General features: G+C 51.2%; 1 protein-coding gene across 2 annotated transcripts in view; it reads right to left on the bottom strand.

Annotated features, from left to right (window-relative positions):
- The window catches only part of PDHA1 (pyruvate dehydrogenase E1 subunit alpha 1), a 57,575-nt gene that overhangs the window by 15,217 nt on the left and 22,926 nt on the right, over positions 1-19,432 (bottom strand). For both annotated transcript variants that reach the window (XM_073616466.1, XM_073616467.1), the window contains one exon: positions 658-813. In XM_073616466.1, coding sequence (XP_073472567.1) covers positions 658-813 — 156 coding nt within the window. The remainder of the gene's footprint in view (positions 1-657; positions 814-19,432) is intronic.

The following is a 19,432-nucleotide window of genomic DNA, read 5'->3' as shown; positions in this document are numbered from 1 at the left end:
AAAGTGCGCTTATAAGACCGCTGCGCAAATACGGTGCAAAAAAAAGTATTGCACTGACCGCCATTGTATTCTCTAGGGTGTTAGAAGAAAAACCATATATAATGTTTGGGGGTTCTAAGTAATTTTCTAGCAGAAAAACCTGTTTTAAACATGTAAACACCTAAAAACCAAAACGAGGCTGGTCCTTAAGTGGTTAATGTTTTATTTTTTTATTTACTACTGCTTTAAAGTGGTTGTAAACCCTCTCTTATACCCAGTGAAGTGAATAGCTTCAGATAATAGACAGATGAATCAAATCCTCCTACATAAGTTTTACTTGTTTATCTACAGTATTCTCTCTACACCCCTTCAAAAGGGCAGAAAAGTGTTAAAATCTGTCAGGAACACAGAGGAGGGGGCGGAGAGGCTGCAGTTACACTGTTTGAGAGCTGATTGGAGGAAAGGAACACACCTTCCACACAGCACAAGAACTGTGTTGTGAATAGACAAGCTGTCTGCTGAGCTCTCATGACTGAGGTTTACAACCACTTTAAAAAGGACAAACTGGTAACTCTTGGTAGCAGCCCAATCCAGAAAAACAACCAACCAGATAACAGCAGGATATTAGTTTACAAGCTCAAAATGGGATCCTGGGACACCCCAAGAAATGGTGCTCACCCTTAGGCCAGGGATATAATCTCCACGCTTGTAGTAGTCTGTGCTGGCTGCAGCCCTTTCTACAGAGGTACCCATGCCATATCTGTTGTTTTCACAAATGAAGATACATGGCAATTTCCAAAGAGCTGCCATGTTGTAGGTCTCAAAAATCTGACCCTGTAAAACAGAAATTTAAAAAAATAATAATTGACTGTCTCTCAATACATGTTAAACACATTTTCAATGAAGGGATTGTAGATGCACACTGAAAGCAAAGAGGTAGGGCATTATTAACAGCTTAGACCAAACCTTAAAATCAAATCGGTCACCATATGAATATAACATAAATAAGTGGAGGTAAACTTTAGTGAAAGCTGCCTATAGAAACAATCAGTAGATCCAGAGATATACTTTTCCTGTAGAAGTCCCGTCCCCCCTCCCAACAGCAAATGCCCTTGTTGATCTTTTTTTTGTGTTGGGCGGCCCCCCATTACCTATTGGCAGGAATACAGGGGCTGCCATTTTATGGCTGCTATGTTGACCCTTTGGCTGACCATATATGCAGATGAAATTAGAAAGAAGTCTGCAATGCTTATTTCCATAACTGTGCCAGGCCACTGACACTGAGTTGTGACAACAAACATTTAGCATGACAGCTAGGCAACAAGAAGAGCTCAGCAATTGCAGTCTGTGTTTCTTACAGTACACCATCCCTAGGAATAAATAAATTGACTAGACACTTAAAAGCAGATGCTATAGAGTGGGCATCACTAAATGGCGGCCCGCGTCCGGCCCCAGCTACTGTTCTGAGAAGGGGACAGTGCTGTGGGGGGGGGGGGGGGGATTATCATTATATAGGATTTATATAGCGCCAACAGTTTACATAGCGCTTTATAATATAAAAGGAGACAATACAGTTACAATACAATAAAATACAAGAGGATTAAGAGGGCCCTGCTCAGAAGAGCTTACAATCTAATCTAATAATTTGCTGGGTGATTGGGAGCCAGTGTAGGGACTGGAGGAGAGAGTAGGCAGACACTGAGCGGTTGGTAAAGGTGGATAAGTCTGCCAGCAGCATTCATGATAGACTGAAGAAGGGATAGCCTATGGAGAGGCAGGCCAATGAGAAGGGAGTTGTAATAGTCAAGGCGAGAGATCACAAGGGAGTGAATGAGGAGCTTAGTGGTTTAATCTGTTAAAAAGGGGCGAATTTTAGAGATGTTACGAAGGTGAATTCTACAAACTTTTGACAACGATTGGACTTGGGGCTGAAATGACAAGTCAGAGTCTAGGATTACACCTAGTACCCTGGCGGGAGGGCCTGATGGTTGCATTGTTGATTTTGATGGAAAAGTCATGGAGGGGGGCACGGGCGGGGGGGGGAGGGGGGGGGGAATATTAATAGGTAAGTTTTAGAGAGATTTAGTTTAAGGAAGTGGTGCAACATCCATGCTGATATGTCAGTTAGTAATGCGAGAGGAGACTGAAGAATGAGATGAGTAGACAGATAGATTTGGGTGTCATCAGCGTATAAGTGGTATTGGAAGCCGTGGGCAGTTATCGAGTGACCAAGGGAGGAGGTGTAGATAGAGAAGGGAAGGGGTCCAAGAACAGAGCCTTGGGGGACCCCCACAGAAAGGGGCAATGGGGAGGAGGAGACAGAGTTGTAGGTGACACTGAAGGAGCGCTGTGATAAATAGTCAGAGAACCAGGATAGAGCAGAATCTCGGAGGCCAAGGGGATGTAGTTTATTGAGAAGGAGTGGGTGGTCAGTATCAAAGGCCGCAGAGAGGTCAAGTAGTAGGAGTATGGAGTATTGGCTGTTGGTTTTAGCAGTTAGTAAGTCGGTAGTGAGTTTTAGTAAGGCAGTTTCTGTGGAGTGCTGCGAGTGAAAGCCAGACTGTAAGGGGTCAAGAAGGTTATTTTCACTGAGGTAGGAGCTAAGACAGTTGTAGACTAAGTTGTTTAGATTGGTGGGGTCCAGTGAGGGCTTTTTAAAGTATGGGAGTGATCTGAGCATGTTTTAGAGGGGTGGGGAAGGTGCCACTAAAGAGGGAGAGAAGGGGACAGTGATGTGGGGGGGGGGAGATGGGGAACAGTGCTGTGGGGGGGGGGATGAGGGATGTAAAGGGGGACAGTGCTGTGGGGGGGGGGGGGTGGATGTAAAGGGGGACAGTGCTGTGGGGGGGATATAAGGGGGGACAGTGCTGTGGGGGGGGATTAGAAGGGGAACGGTGTTGTGGGGGGGGGGGGTGAAGGGGGGATAGTGCTGTGGGGGGAGATGAGAAGGGGAACCGTGTTGTGGAGGGGGGGGAATGAGAAGGGGAACAGTGCTGTGGGGAGGCGATGAGAATGGGAAAAGTGCTGTGGTGGGATTAGAAGGGAAACAGTGTTGTGGGGGGATGAGAAGGGAAACAGTGCTGGGGGGGGGGGGGGGATGAGAAGGGGGACGGTGCTTTTGGGGTGACATGTGAAGGGGGGACAGTGCTGTGGGGGGGATTTGAAGGGGGACAATGCTGTGGGGGGGTGAGAAGGGGAACAGTGCTGTGGGGGGGATGAGAAGGGGGACAGTGCTGTGGGGATGGGAGAATGGGTGATGTAAAGGGGGACGGTGCTGTGGGGGGGGATGTGAAGGGGGATAGTGTTGTGGGGGGGGGGGATGTGACGGGGGACAGTGTTGTGGGGGGGAGGGATATAAAGGGGGACAGTGCTGTGGGTGGGGGATGTTACATAGTTGGTGAGATTGAAAAAAGTCCATCAAGTCCAACCTATTAGTGTGATTATATGTCAGTATTACATTGTATATCTCTGTATGTTGCGGTCGTTCAGGTGCTTATCTAAATGTTTCAATGCCCCCCGCTGAGACCACCACCTGTGGAAGGGAATTCCACACCCTTGCCGCTCTTACAGTAAAGAACCCTCTACGTAATTTAAGGTTAAACCTCTTTTCTTCTAATTTTAATGAGTGGCCACGAGTCTTGTTAAACTCCCTTCTGTGAAAAAGTTTTATCCCTATTGTGGGGTCATCAGTATGGTATTTGTAAATTGAAATCATATCCCCTAAGAGAATAAAGTTCAGTGCTCGCAACCATTCCTCATAACTAATATCCTCCAGACCCTTTATTAGCTTGTACTCGCTCCATTTCCAGTACATCATTCCTGAGGACTGGTGCCCAGAACTGGACAGCATACTCTAGGTGTGGCTGGACAAGAGTCTTGTAGAGCGGGAGAATTATCGTTTTATCTCTGGAGTTGATCCCCTTTTTTAATGCACGCCAATATTCTGTTTGCTTTGTTAGCAGCAGCTTGGCATTGCTGAGCCTATAATTTACTAGGCCCCCCCGGTCCTTTTCCATCCTAGATTCCCCCAGAGGTTCTCCCCCCAGTGTATAGACTGCATTCATATTTTTGCCATCCAAATGCATCATTTTACATTTTTCTACACTGAACCTCATTTGCCATGTAGTTGCCCAACCCATTAATTTGTTCAGATCTTTTTGCAAGGTTTCCACATCCTGCGGAGAAGTTATTGCCCTGCTTAGCTTAGTATTGTCCACAAATACAGAGATTGAACTGTTTACCCCATCCTCCAGGTAGTTTATGAACAAATTAAATAGGATTGGTCCCAGCACAGAACCCCGGGGGACCCCACTACCCACCATTTATCACCACCCTCTGAACTCGCCCTTGTAGCCAGTTTTCAATCCATGTACTCACCCTATGGTCCATGCCAACGGACCTTATTTTGTACAGTAAACGTTTAGGGGGAACTGTGTCAAATACTTTTGCAAAATCCAGGATACACCATGTCTACGGGCCTTCCTTTATCTAGATGGCAGCTCACCTCCTCATAGAAGGTTAATAGATTGGTTTGGCAGGAACGATTCTTCATGAATCCATGCTGATTACTGCTAATGATGCCGTTCTCATTACTAAATCTTGTATATAGTCCCTTATCATCCCCTCCAAGAGTTTACATACTATTGATGCTAGGATAACTGGTCTGTAATTCCCAGGGAAGTATTTTGGTCCCTTTTTAAATATTGGTGCTACATTGGCTTTTCTCCAATCAGCTGGTACCATTCCAGTCAGTAGACTGTCAGTAAAAATTAGGAACAATGGTCTGGCAATTACTTGACCGAGTTCCATAAGTACCTTCGGGTGCAAGCCATCTGGTTCCAGTGATTTATTAATGTTCAGTTTCCCAAGTCTAATTTTAATTCTGTCCTCTGTTAACCATGGAGGTGCTTCCTGTGATGTGTCATGAGGATAAACACTGCAGTTTTGGTTTTTGAAGCCCCCCAATTCCCTTGTGAAGACTGAGGAGAAGAATGAATTCAATACCTTAGCCGTCTCCCCATCCTTTGTAACCAGATTTCCTTCCTCATTCTTTATGGGGCCAATATGGTCTGTCCTCCCTTTTTTACATACTTAAAGAATTTCTTGGGATTTTTTTTGCTCTCCGCTATGTGTCTTTCATGTTCTATCTTAGCCGTCCTTATTACACCCTTACATTTCTTATTGCATTCTTTATAAAGTCTGAATGCTGATGATGATCCTTCAAACTTGTATTTTTTGTAGGCCTTCTCCCTTGCTTTTATATGCATTTTTACAATGGAGTTAAGCCATCCAGGACTTTTGTTCGCTCTTTTAATTTTATTACCCAATGGGATGCATCGCCTAATGCCCTTATTTAATATGCTCTTAAATAATAATAATAATAATAATAAAGCAAACCCATCTCTCCTCCGTGTTCTTTGTTCCTAATATTTTATCCCAATTTATGCCTTCTAGCAAGGTTCGTAGTTTAGGGAAGTTGGCTCTTTTGAAATTCAGTGTCTTTGTATTCCCCTTATTTTTCCTATTTGTGCGATTTATACTAAAGCCAATTGACCTGTGATCGCTGTTACCTAAATTGCCCTGTATTTCCACATCTATGATCAGGTCTGTATTGTTGGTAATCAGTAGATCCAGTAACGCTTTATTTCTAGTTGGTGCATCTACCATCTGACCCATAAAAATAGGATTTTTTAAAACAGCTTACCTGTAAAATCCTTTTCTTTCGAAGGACATCACGGGACACAGAGCCACAGTAATTACTGATGGGTTATATAGGTATCACTGGTGATTGGACACTGGCACACCCTATCAGGAAGTTCAACCCCCTATATAATCCCTCCCCCTTGCAGGGATACCTCAGTTTTGTAGCCAAGCAATATAGTGTATTAGAAGAGGGGCGGGACCTCTGTGTCCCGTGATGTCCTTCGAAAGAAAAGGATTTTACAGGTAAGCTGTTTTAAAAAATCCTATTTTCTTTCTCGAACATCACGGGACACAGAGCCACAGTAATTACTGATGGGATGTCCCAGAGCAATGCTACCTGAGGGAGGGGACCATGACCAAGTAGGGTGCAATCAGACCTGAGGACCCTGTACCGCTGCCTGCAGCACATTACGCCCAAAGGCGATATTCTCATGCCTTCTCACATCCACCTGATAGAATCTGGTGAATGTATGAACTGAAGACCAGGTTGCGGCCTTGCAGATTTGAGCCATAGAGGCCCGGTGATGCACTGCCCAAGAAGCACCAATAGCCCTTGTGGAATGTGCCCTGATCTGAAACGGAGGAATCTTCTGTTTCAAACCGTAAGCTTGAATGATCAACTGTCGAATCCATTTAGAAATGGTAGCTTTTGACGCTGCCTGTCCTTTATTGGGACCCTCTGGCAGCACAAACAAAACATCCGTCTTGCGGATCTGAGTAGTTGCCCCTAGATAGGCCTTAACTGCTCTTACTACATCCAACGAATGTAGTAGTTCTTCCGGAGAACAGGAATCTGGAAAAAAGGAAGGTAGAACAATGTCTTGGTTTAAATGAAAATCAGAAACCACCTTCGGTAAAAAACTAGTACCACTCTATCCTTGTGTATAATCAAATAAGGCTCCTTACAGGAAAGAGCTGCTAATTCTGATACTCTTCTAGCAGAAGAGATGGCCACCAGAAAAATTAATTTCCTTGTCAACAAGTCCAAAGGAATCTGACTTATTGGTTCAAAAGGCTGTTTCTGTAACACAGCCAGGACCAAATTCAAGTCCCAGGGGTTTAGGGGCGCTTTAACCGGAGGATTAAGACGCATCACCCCCTGCATAAAGTTTCGGACCAAAGAATGCGAAGCAAGTGGCCGCTGAAATAATACTGATAAAGCAGAGACCTGGCCCTTGATGGTACTCAAGGCCAGCTTCATCTCTAATCCCATCTGTAGAAAATCAAGGATTCTACCTATGACATATTTCCTGGGATGCCAACCTCTGGATTCACACCAGGTTATATAAGCCTTCCAGACTCTATGATAAATCATCCTGGAAGTTGGCTTCCTTGCATTAATCAAGGTAGATATGACAGGACCTGAGAGCCCACGACTCTTCAGAACGTGGGTCTCAATAGCCAAACCGTCAAATTTAGCGTTTGTAAGGCAGGATGGAACACTGGACCTTGAGATAACAGGTCTGGGCGTACCGGTAGGGTCCACGGGGAACCCACTGTCATCCTTACTATTTCTGCATACCAAGTCCTTCTGGGCCAAGCGGGGGCCACCAGAAGTACCGACTTCCTTTCCTGCCTGATCCTGCGAAGGGTCTATCAAGAGCAGGTCGTCTAGGTATGCTATGACAGCTATACCCTGAGCCCTTAATCTGGCCAGTGGAGGAGCCAAGATCTTTGTGAACACTCGAGGTGCAGTGGCTATCCCGAAAGGTAGAGCCACAAACTGGAAATGGCGCCCTCCTACCTCGAAGCGCAGAAACTTCTGATGAGCAGGAAAAATGGGCACATGCAAATATGCATCTCTGATGTCTATTGATGCCAGAAATTCTCCTCCCTGCAGGGTGGGAACTACTGTTCGAATTGATTCCATGCGGAAGGATTGAATCCTTAGGAATCGGTTCAGATCCCTTAAGTCCAGAATGGGCCTGACATCCCCATTTGGCTTTTGGACCGTAAAAAGGTTGGAATAGAAGCCCAATCCCTGGTCCTTTGCGGGAACTATCATAATGACCTCCTGCGACAAAAGTCGCTCTAACGCTAGAAGGAGCGACTGCTTCTTCTCTGGGTCTCTGGGAACATTTGATCTGAGGAACCGAGGAGAGGGGAATTCCTGAAACTCCAGCTTGTACCCTAAGGTTACCGTGGAGATTACCCATCTGTCCTGGAAGTCCTCCTGCCAGAGCTCTGAGAACTGTCGCAGTCTTCCCCCCACTCGAGTGAGCGGGGGCGCCCCCTCATGCAGAGGTCTTAGTGTTTTGCCTAGTAGGCTTCTTTCCCCAGGACTTCTTTTGTCCCTGGGGTTGACTTTTGTCTCTGGACCCCGATGGAGGCGGCCCTCGAGACTGCCTGGAGGCTGAAGCCCCCGGCGCTGGGGAAAGAGTCCGTTTGAAAGAGGGACGCTTACTCTTCTTCTTGACAGGTAAGAGAGTGCTTTTCCCACAAGAGATTCTCTTGATATAGTTATCCAAGTCCTCTCCAAACAACCTTGCACCACGAAATGGAAACCCAGCCAGTAGCTTCTTACATGGTGCTTCGGCTGACCAATTTTTCAACCATAGGATTCTACGTATATGCACCAACCCCAGTGAAAGACGGGAGGTTTGCACGATAGAATCTCTAATGGCGTCAACCACAAAGCATAAGGCCGCTGGAAGGTTAGCAAACCCCTGGGCCTGCTGTTCAGGTAATACTTTGATGACCTGCTTAACATGGTCTCTTAAGTATTGACAGACTCCAATCGCTGCTACTGCAGGTTGGGCCACTGATCCTGCCAAGGAGAAAACATCCTTCAATAGGGATTCCATCCTTTTATCTACAGGATCCCTGAGCATCTGGGCATTGTCTACAGGACAAGTCAGGCTATTATTTACGGAGGAAATGGCGGCATCAATAGCCGGTATTCCCCACATTTTGATAAACTTTTCTTCCATCGGATAAAGTGTTGAAAACTTTCTCGGCGGAAAAAAACGTTTGTCTGGGTGATCCCACTCAGAATAAATAAGCTTTTCAAGTAAAGTATGAACAGGAAAAGCATGTGCTGCTTGGAAAGGTTTCAGTGACCCCAAAGCAGAAGAGGATTCTTTAGCAGTTTCAGGTATGGGCAACTTAAATGTGGAGCGGACCAATCCAGTGAGGATCTGCACTAAGACCTTCTCCTCTTGGGAAGTCGCAGAGGGTCCCTCTCCACCTGAATCCTCCGAAGAGGAATCATCCATCCCATCCCGATCCTCTGAAAGGGATTCATCTCCTTTATCCCAGAGCTCCTCTGTCTGAGGGTCTTGGGGAACAGAGGAAAGCCTAGTGTGTTTTCTTCCACTGAGTGAAGACGTAATCACTGCCATTAATCTTTCCTCTAGACCATTAATGGTTGAGGAAAAAACCTCTTGTGTAATATATACAGGGGCTGAAGTGCCAGAAGCAGGTGTAGCCCCTGACCCCGATGGCTCTCCCTGGCTAGCCGTCCCTGGCCCATCTTTAGGGGGGGAGGATGCTGCCGACAGGGGGCCCTCAGAACCTGAACGAGATCCCCTAGTGTCTCTGGTTCCTGGGGTGCTTGAACCTCAACAAGGTGTGAGGTATACAAATGAACACTGCCTGCTGAGCGATGTAGTCTGGCTAAAAGCCTTGCTACCCAATGCTCAGTCTGGTGTTACTTCAGTAAATGCTGCCTAGGAGAATGCCTGTGTCCCACCTTACATGCGACCGTCAGCTCTGTGTCTCTCAGAAGGCTAAGTGCACCTGTACAGAGTGCCTTTAATAGCCTGCAGCTGGCCTGAGTGGGAGTCTAAGCACTCTGTGCTGACGTCCCGCCCCCTCCTCTACCGCCCCCCCCTCGAGTTTTGAAAAAAAAAACGAGCGCTTCCCGCACTGCCGACTCTCCTGTCATGCTTCTGGAGAAAAGGCTGGGGATGGGGGGGGAAGGAGGGAGGCTGGTAACAAGATCTGCCCGAATGGCTTCTTCAGAAATGGTGGCCATTAGGCCGCAGAGCCCGGGTGGTATAACCACTTTCTAGACCCCTGTGGCCCCTCTCTAGCCTGGGGGGGAACATTCAAACATGAGAAATCCCCCCTTCCACCTTACCTGTTTGCAGCCTGCTTGAGACGCTGGGACATAATCAGCGATTACAACACCTGAGACAGAGTCAGCATGTGCAGGTTTGTGCTCTTGGCAGCCCCCGGTGGTCACAATAGGCATAGCATGCATTTACCTTAAGGGAGAAAAGCCACTAGAACTCAAAAATTCTGTGGAATCTCCTCTTACCTTATCCATCCGTAGGGTGCTGTTTACACAGACCCAATCTTCACCTCTCACGGTGGGCTCCGTTTGAAAAAACCGTCAGAGACTGGGGCCCCCATCAGTAGGGGGATCCAACAGTTCTGGGACCGTAAAGCACCTCGCCAGAAATTAGGAAGTTTAAAGCCATTTTCTGATCTGCTGGGTCCAGCTCTCTAAAAAGAGAAGCATTACGGGTAAAACCTCGTTTCTTCGGACACGAGGCCCGGGTACCATTCAATTCGGCCATGAAAAGACACTTTGAATGGATCCGGTTCGCCTGGCTTGCCCCAGTATAGGATCTTAGGATATTCCCTTTGGAGCTCAGCACAGGACATCTTTACACGTCCATCACCTAAGACACTGGCGTAAAAACTGAGGTATCCCTGCAAGGGGGAGGGATTATATAGGGAGTTGAACTTCCTGATAGGGTGTGCCAGTGTCCAATCACCAGTGATACCTATATAACCCATCAGTAATTACTGTGGCTCTGTGTCCCGTGATGTTCGAGAAAGAAATTGTCCTGCAAGACATTTAGGAACTGGCGAGCCTTAGATGAATGCGCGGTTCCCTCCGCCCAGTCTATGTCTGGATAGTTAAAATCCCCCATTATGACAACACTTCCCATCCTTGCTGCTAATCCAAATTGTAATAAGAGGTCCGCCTCCCCCTCCTCCCTCAGGTTAGGGGGCCTTATAGCATACTCCCAGTATTATTTTCCCCTTAGCTTCATCCTTTCGGAGCTCTACCCATAAGGATTCCACCTCCTTCCTAGCTCCCTCAGTGATGTCATCTCTCACATTCACTTGTACATTATTCTTGATATATAGGATACCCCTCCCCTTTTTTACCCTCTCTAAGCTTGCGATAAAGGGTATACCCTTGAATGTTTGCCAGCCAATCATGAGAGCTGTTGAACCAGGTCTCTGAAATTCCCACAAAATCCAAATCCTCCTCGTACAACAGTATCACTAGTTCACCCATCTTGTCCGCCAGGCTCCTGGCATTGGTGAACATGCCACGTAGTTTAGACCGGTCGCATATTATCCTCTTATTGGGTGTTCCAAGAACTAGGACTTGCTACTACCTTGGTTTTATGTGCTTTGGTCAACCTACCACTAATGCCACCAATACGACCTTCTGGAATATCTTCCACACTATCTCTACCTCTGGACCCTCCCCCCATCGCCTAGTTTAAAAACCCCTCTAACTTTTTGGCCATGTTCATTCCCAGCTGTTCTGCACCCTCCTCATTTAGGTGCAGTCCGTCCCTTCTATAGTACCGGTTATCGACTGAGAAGTCGGCCCAGTCCTCCAGGAACCCAAACCCCTCCTTACTACACCAGCTCTTCAGCCACTTGTTTATTTCCCTAATCTCCCTCTGCCTTTCTGGTGTGGCTCAATGTACCGGTAGTATTCCTGAGAATACTACCTTGGAGGTCCTTTTACTCAATTTAGCTCCTAAGTCCCTAAAATCATTATTTAGGACACTCCATCTGCCTCTGACTTTGTCATTGGTGCCAACGTGCACCATGACAGCTGGGTCTTCCCCAGCCCCTCCCAGTAATCTGTCCACCAGATCCGTGATGTGTCGAACCAGAGCACTCGCAGACCGCACGTAGAACTACGTGCACTCGCAGAACTACCTGCACTCGCAGACCACACGCAGACCTGCGTGCACTCAAACTACGTGCGCTCGCAGAACTGCGTGCACTCACAGAACTATGTGCACTCGCAGACCACTCACAGAACTACGTGCACTCGCAGAACTACGTGCGCTCGCAGAACTGCGTGCACTCACAGAACTATGTGCACTCACAGACCACTCACAGAACTACGTGCGCTCGCAGAACTACGTGCGCTCGCAGAACTGCGTGCACTCACAGACCTACGTGCACTCGCAGAACTGCGTGCACTCACAGAACTGCGTGCACTCACAGAACTATGTGCACTCGCAGAACTACGTGCACTCGCAGAACTACGTGCACTCGTAGAACTACGTGCACTCGCAGACCTACGTGCACTCGCAGACCTACGTGCACTCGCAGACCCACATGCGTGTGCACGTGCACGTGCACTCGCAGACCACACGCAGGACTACCTGCACTCGCAGAACTGCGTGCACTCGCAGACCACACGCAGACCTGCGTGCACTCAAACTACATGCACTTGCAGACCTACGTGCGCTCGCAGAACTGCGTGCACTCACAGGCCACACGCAGAACTACGTGCACTCACAGAACTATGTGCACTCGCAGAACTACTTTGCACTCGCAGACCTGCGTGCACTCGCAGATCACACGCAGACCTGCGTGCACTCGCAGACCTGCGTGCACTCGCAGAACTATGTGTACTCGCAGACCTGCGTGCACTCACAGAACTGCGTGCACTCGCAGACCTACGTGCACTCGCAGAACTACGTGCGCTCGCAGAACTACGTGCGCTCGCAGAACTGCGTGCACTCGCAGAACTACGTGCACTCGCAGAATTACGTGCACTCGCAGAATTACGTGCACTCGCAGAACTACGTGCACTCGCAGAACTACGTGCACTCACAGACCCACATGCGTGTGCACGTGCACTCGCAGACCACACGCAGGACTACCTGCACTCGCAGAACTGCGTGCACTCGCAGACCACACGCAGACCTGCGTGCACTCAAACTACATGCACTTGCAGACCTACGTGCGCTCGCAGAACTGCGTGCACTCACAGGCCACACGCAGAACTACATGCACTCACAGAACTATGTGCACTCGCAGACCACTCACAGAACTACGTGCACTCGCAGACCTGCGTGCACTCGCAGACCACACGCAGACCTGCGTGCACTCACAGACCACACGCAGACCTACGTGCATTCACAGAACTGCGTGCACTCGCAGACCTACGTGCACTCGCAGACCTGCGCGCACTCGCAGACCTGCGCGCACTCGCAGACCACACGCAGACCTGCGTGCACTCAAACTACATGCACTTGCAGACCTACGTGCGCTCGCAGAACTGCATGCACTCACAGGCCACACGCAGAACTACGTGCACTCACAGAACTATGTGCACTCGCAGACCACTCACAGAACTACGTGCACTCGCAGACCTGCGTGCACTCGCAGACCACACGCAGAACTACGTGCATTCACAGAACTGCGTGCACTCGCAGACCTGCGCGCACTCGCAGACCACATGCAGACCTGCGTGCACTCGCAGACCACACGCAGACCTGCGTGCACTCGCAGACCACACGCAGAACTGCGTGCATTCACAGAACTGCGTGCACTCGCAGACCACACGCAGACCTGCGTGCACTCAAACTACGTGCACTCGCAGACCTACGTGTGCTCGCAGACCTGCGTGCACTCACAGACCACACGCAGAACTACGTGCACTCACAGAACTATGTGCACTCGCAGACCACTCGCAGAACTACGTGGACTCGCAGAACTACGTGGACTCGCAGAACTACGTGGACTCACAGACCCACATGCGTGTGAACGTGCACTCGCAGACCTACGTGCACTCGCAGACCACACGCAGAACTACCTGCACTCGCAGAACTACCTGCACTCGCAGAACTACCTGCACTCCCAGACAACTCGCAGAACTGCGTGCACTTGCAGACCTGCGTGCACTCGCAGACAACTCGCAGAACTGCGTGCACTCGCAGACCACACGCAGAACTGCGTGCACTCGCAGACCACACGCAGACCTGCGTGCACTCGCAGACCACACGCAGACCTGCGTGCACTCGCAGACCACACGCAGACCTGCGTGCACTCGCAGACCACACGCAGACCTGCGTGCACTCGCAGACCACACGCAGACCTGCGTGCACTCGCAGACCACACGCAGACCTGCGTGCACTCGCAGACCACACGCAGACCTGCGTGCACTCGCAGACCACACGCAGACCTGCGTGCACTCGCAGACCACACGCAGACCTGCGTGCACTCGCAGACCACACGCAGACCTGCGTGCACTCGCAGACCACACGCAGAACTACGTGCACTCGCAGACCAAATGCAGACCTACATGCACTTGCAGACCTACGTGCACTTGCAGACCACTCACAGAACTGCGTGCACTCTCCTAAGTCCCTAAAATCATTATTTAGGACACTCCATCTGCCTCTGACTTTGTCATTGGTGCCAACGTGCACCATGACAGCTGGGTCTTCCCCAGCCCCTCCCAGTAATCTGTCCACCAGATCCGTGATGTGCCGAACCAGAGCACCCGGTAGACATACTGTTCGGCGCTTCAGGTCTTTGTTACAGATTGGCCTCTGAGAATGGAGTCCCCTACCACCAGAATCTATCTTTCCTTTCTCTTCCCCCCCACTGTCACTGGAGGAGTTCTTCCCCCGGCAGCTAGGAGAGTCCCTCAGCTCCAGCAGTGCTGGTCCCTGACTGGTTTCACCAATGTCACTCAATGGAGCGTACTCATTGGGATGCTCCAGCCCTGGATCGGCCTCCCTGGCACTTCCCCCTCTACCCTTCCTGAAACTGTCACCCATCTACTCTTTGCTAGTGCTTTTACCTCTTTGTCTCCACCCGCCTCTGTGCTGGCCACTGCCATGTACATTCCTGACTCTCCTTTAATATGGAGGGACTTCTCAGTGCTGACAGTTGCTTCCCCAGATTCAGAACCTGGGCTTCCAGGGAAACAATGCGCTCACATTTGCACAGCAGTATTCACCCTTGATTGGATGATCAAGGAACGCATACATGCCGCAAGATGTACAACGAGTCGCCTCTCCACACCCGCCGGGCAACGTACCTATTAAAATTTAATGAGGATTGGGGATTATACCCTGTCCAAATTACCTAATGATTAGCTTCCTGACACTAATATTCGAGACAATACACTCACAGACCTACGTGCACTCCCAGACCACTCGCCGACCTACGTGCACTCCCAGACCTACGTGCGAGTGCACGTGCACTCGCAGACCCACATGCGTGTGCACGTGCACTCGCAGACCTACGTGCACTCGCAGACCGCACATAGAACTACGTGCACTTGCAGAACTGCGTGCACTCGCAGACCACACGCAGACCTGCGTGCACTCAAACTACGTGCACTCGCAGAACTGCGTGCACTCGCAGACCTACGTGCACTCGCAGACCCACATGCGTGTGAACGTGCACTCGCAGACCTACGTGCACTCGCAGACCACACGCAGGACTACCTGCACTCGCAGAACTGCGTGCACTCGCAGACCTGCGTGCACTCGCAGACCACACGCAGACCTGCGTGCACTCAAACTACATGCACTTGCAGACCTACGTGCGCTCGCAGAACTGCGTGCACTGACAGGCTACACGCAGAACTGCGTGCACTCACAGAACTATGTGCACTTGCAGACCACTCACAGAACTACGTGCACTCACAGACCTGCGCGCACTCGCAGACCACACGCAGACCTGCGCGCACTCGCAGACCTGCGCGCACTCGCAGACCACACGCAGACCTGCGCGCACTCGCAGACCACACGCAGAACTACGTGCATTCACAGAACTGTGTGCACTCGCAGTCCACACGCAGACCTACGTGCACTCGCAGACCACACGCAGACCTACGTGCACTCGCAGACCACACGCAGACCTACGTGCACTCGCAGACCACACGCAGACCTACGTGCACTCGCAGACCACACGCAGACCTACGTGCACTCGCAGACCACACGCAGAACTACGTGCACTCGCAGACCTACGTACACTCGCAGAACACTCGCAGACCTGCGTACACTCGCAGAACACTCGCAGACCTGCGTACACTCGCAGAACACTCGCAGACCTGCGTACACTCGCAGAACACTCGCAGACCTGCGTACACTCGCAGAACACTCGCAGACCTGCGTAGACTCGCAGAACACTCGCAGAACTACGTGCACTCGCAGACCTCACACAGACCTACGTGCACTCGCAGACCTACGTGCAGAACTACGTGCACTCGCAGACCTACGTGCAGACCTACGTGCACTCGCAGACCTACGTGCAGACCTACGTGCACTCGCAGACCTACGTGCACTCGCAGACCTACGTGCAGACCTACGTGCACTCGCAGACCTACGTGCAGACCTACGTGCACTCGCAGACCTACGTGCAGACCTACGTGCAGACCTACGTGCACTCGCAGACCTACGTGCAGACCTACGTGCACTCGCAGACCTACGTGCAGACCTACGTGCACTCGCAGACCTACGTGCAGACCTACGTGCACTCGCAGACCTACGTGCAGACCTACGTGCACTCGCAGACCTACGTGCAGACCTACGTGCACTCGCAGACCTACGTGCAGAACTACGTGCACTCGCAGACCTACGTGCAGAACTACGTGCACTCGCAGACCTACGTGCAGAACTACGTGCACTCGCAGACCTACGTGCAGAACTACGTGCACTCGCAGACCTACGTGCAGAACTACGTGCACTCGCAGACCTACGTGCAGAACTACGTGCACTCGCAGACCTACGTGCAGAACTACGTGCACTCGCAGACCTACGTGCAGAACTACGTGCACTCGCAGACCTACGTGCAGACCTACGTGCACTCGCAGACCTACGTGCAGACCTACGTGCACTCGCAGACCTACGTGCAGACCTACGTGCACTCGCAGACCTACGTGCAGACCTACGTGCACTCGCAGACCTACGTGCAGACCTACGTGCACTCGCAGACCTACGTGCATGGGGGGATTTGGAGAATGGGTGATGTAAAGGGGGACAGTGCTGGGGGGTGGGGGGATGTGAAGGGGACAGTTTTGCAGTTTTGTGTGAAGGGGGACAGTGTTGTAAGGGGGGGGGGGTGTGAAGGGGGACAGTGTTGTAAGGGGGGGGGGGGGGGGGGGGGGGGGGGACTACGTGCGCTCGCAGGCCACTCGCAGACCTACGTGCACTCGCAGACCACTCACAGACCTACGTGCACTCGCAGACCACTCACAAACCTACGTGCACTCGCAGAAAAGTGCATTCGCAGACCAATGTGCACTCGCAGACCACATACAGACCTACGTGCACTTGCAGACCACACGCAGACCTGCGTGCACTCACAGAACTGCGTGCACTCACAGAACTGCGTGCACTCAGACCACTCACAGAACTGCGTGCACTCGCAGACCAGCGTGCACTCGCAGACCTACGTGCACTCGCAGACCACTCAGAGAACTACATGCACTCCCAGACCACTCGCAGAACTACGTGCATTCGCAGAACTGCGTGCACTTGCAGAACTGCCTGCACTCACAGAACACTTGCAGAACTGCGTGCACTCGCAGGCCTACGTGCACTCGCAGACCATTCAGACCTACGTGCACTCGCAAACCACTCGTAGACCACTCGCAGAACTACGTGCACTGGCAGAACTACGTGCACTGGCAGAACTACGTGCACTGGCAGAACTACGTGCACTGGCAGAACTACGTGCACTGGCAGAACTACGTGCACTGGCAGAACTACGTGCACTCGCAGACCACTCGCAGAACTACGTGCGCTCGCAGACCACTCGCAGAACTACGTGCATTCGCTGACCTACGTGCACTCGCAAACCACTCGCAGAACTACGTGCACTCGCAGACCACTCGCAGAACTACGTGCACTCGCAGACCACACGCAGACCTACGTGCACTCGCAGACCACACGCAGACCTACGTGCACTCGCAGAACTTCGTGCACTCGCAGACCACACGCAGACTTACGTGCACTCGCAGACCACTCGCAGACCACACGCAGACCTACGTGCACTCGCAGACCTACATGCACTCGCAGACCACTTGCAGAACTGCGTGCACTCGCAGAACACTCGTAGACCTACGTGCACTCGCAGACCTACGTGCACTCGCAGACCTACGTGCACTCGCAGACCACTCAGAGAACTACATGCACTCGCAGACCACTCGCAGAACTACGTGCATTCGCAGAACTGCGTGCACTTTCAGAACTGCCTGCACTCACAGAACACTTGCAGAACTGCGTGCACTCGCAGGCCTACGTGCACTCGCAGACCATTCACAGACCTACGTGCACTCGCAAACCACTCGCAGACCTGCGTGCACTCGTAGACCACTCGCAGACCTGCGTGCACTCGCAGAACTATGTGCACTGGCAGAACTACGTGCACTCGCAAACCACTCGCAGACCACTCACAGAACTACGTGCACTCGCAGACCACTCACAGAACTACGTGCACTCGCAGACCACTCACAGAACTACGTGCACTCGCAGACCACTCTCGCAGACCTACGTGCACTCGCAGACCACTCTCGCAGACCTACGTGCACTCGCAGACCACATGCAGACCTACGTGCATTCGCAGACCTACGTGCACTCGCAGACCACACGCAGACCTACGTGCACTCGCAGACCTCACACAGACCTACGTGCACTCGCAGACCTCACACAGACCTACGTGCACTCGCAGACCTCACACAGACCTACGTGCACTCGCAGACCTCACACAGACCTACGTGCACTCACAGACCTACGTGCATGGGGGGATTTGGAGAATGGGTGATGTAAAGGGGGACAGTGCTGGGGGGTGGGGGGATGTCAAAAGGGCAAAACTGTGGGGGGATGTGAAGGGGACAGTTTTGCAGTTTTGTGTGAAGGGGGACAGTGTTGTAAGGGGGGGGGGGGGGGTGTGAAGGGGGACAGTGTTGTAAGGGGGGGGGGGGAACTACGTGCGCTCGCAGGCCACTCGCAGACCTACGTGCACTCGCAGACCACTCACAAACCTACATGCACTCGCAGAAAAGTGCATTCGCAGACCAATGTGCACTCGCAGACCACATACAGACCTACGTGCACTTGCAGACCACTCACAAACCTACGTGCACTCGCAGAAAAGTGCATTCGCAGACCAATGTGCACTCGCAGACCACATACAGACCTACGTGCACTTGCAGACCACACGCAGACCTGCGTGCACTCACAGAACTGCGTGCACTCGCAGACCACTCAGAGAACTACGTGCATTCGCAGAACTGCGTGCACTTGCAGAACTGCCTGCACTCACAGAACACTTGCAGAACTGCCTGCACTCGCAGGCCTATGTGCACTCGCAGACCATTCACAGACCTACGTGCACTCGCAAACCACTCGCAGACCTGCGTGCACTCGTAGATCACTCGCAGACCTGCGTGCACTCGTAGACCACTCGCAGACCTGCGTGCACTCGTAGACCACTCACAGACCTACGTGCACTCGCAGAACTATGTGCACTGGCAGAACTACGTGCACTCGCAGACCACTCGCAGAACTACGTCCACTCGCAGACCACACGCAGACCTACGTGCACTCGCAGACCTCACACAGACCTACGTGCACTCACAGACCTACGTGCATGGGGGGATTTGGAGAATGGGTGATGTAAAGGGGGACAGTGCTGGGGGGTGGGGGGATGTCAAAAGGGCAAAACTGTGGGGGGATGTGAAGGGGACAGTTTTGCAGTTTTGTGTGAAGGAGGACAGTGTTGTAAGGGGGGG

The sequence above is a fragment of the Aquarana catesbeiana genome, linkage group LG02 (assembly GCF_042186555.1).
Source record: "Aquarana catesbeiana isolate 2022-GZ linkage group LG02, ASM4218655v1, whole genome shotgun sequence".
NCBI classification, from domain to species: domain Eukaryota; kingdom Metazoa; phylum Chordata; class Amphibia; order Anura; family Ranidae; genus Aquarana; species Aquarana catesbeiana.
The sequence above is the reverse complement of the archived record's forward strand: the minus strand, read 5'-3'. Positions and strand labels throughout refer to the sequence as shown.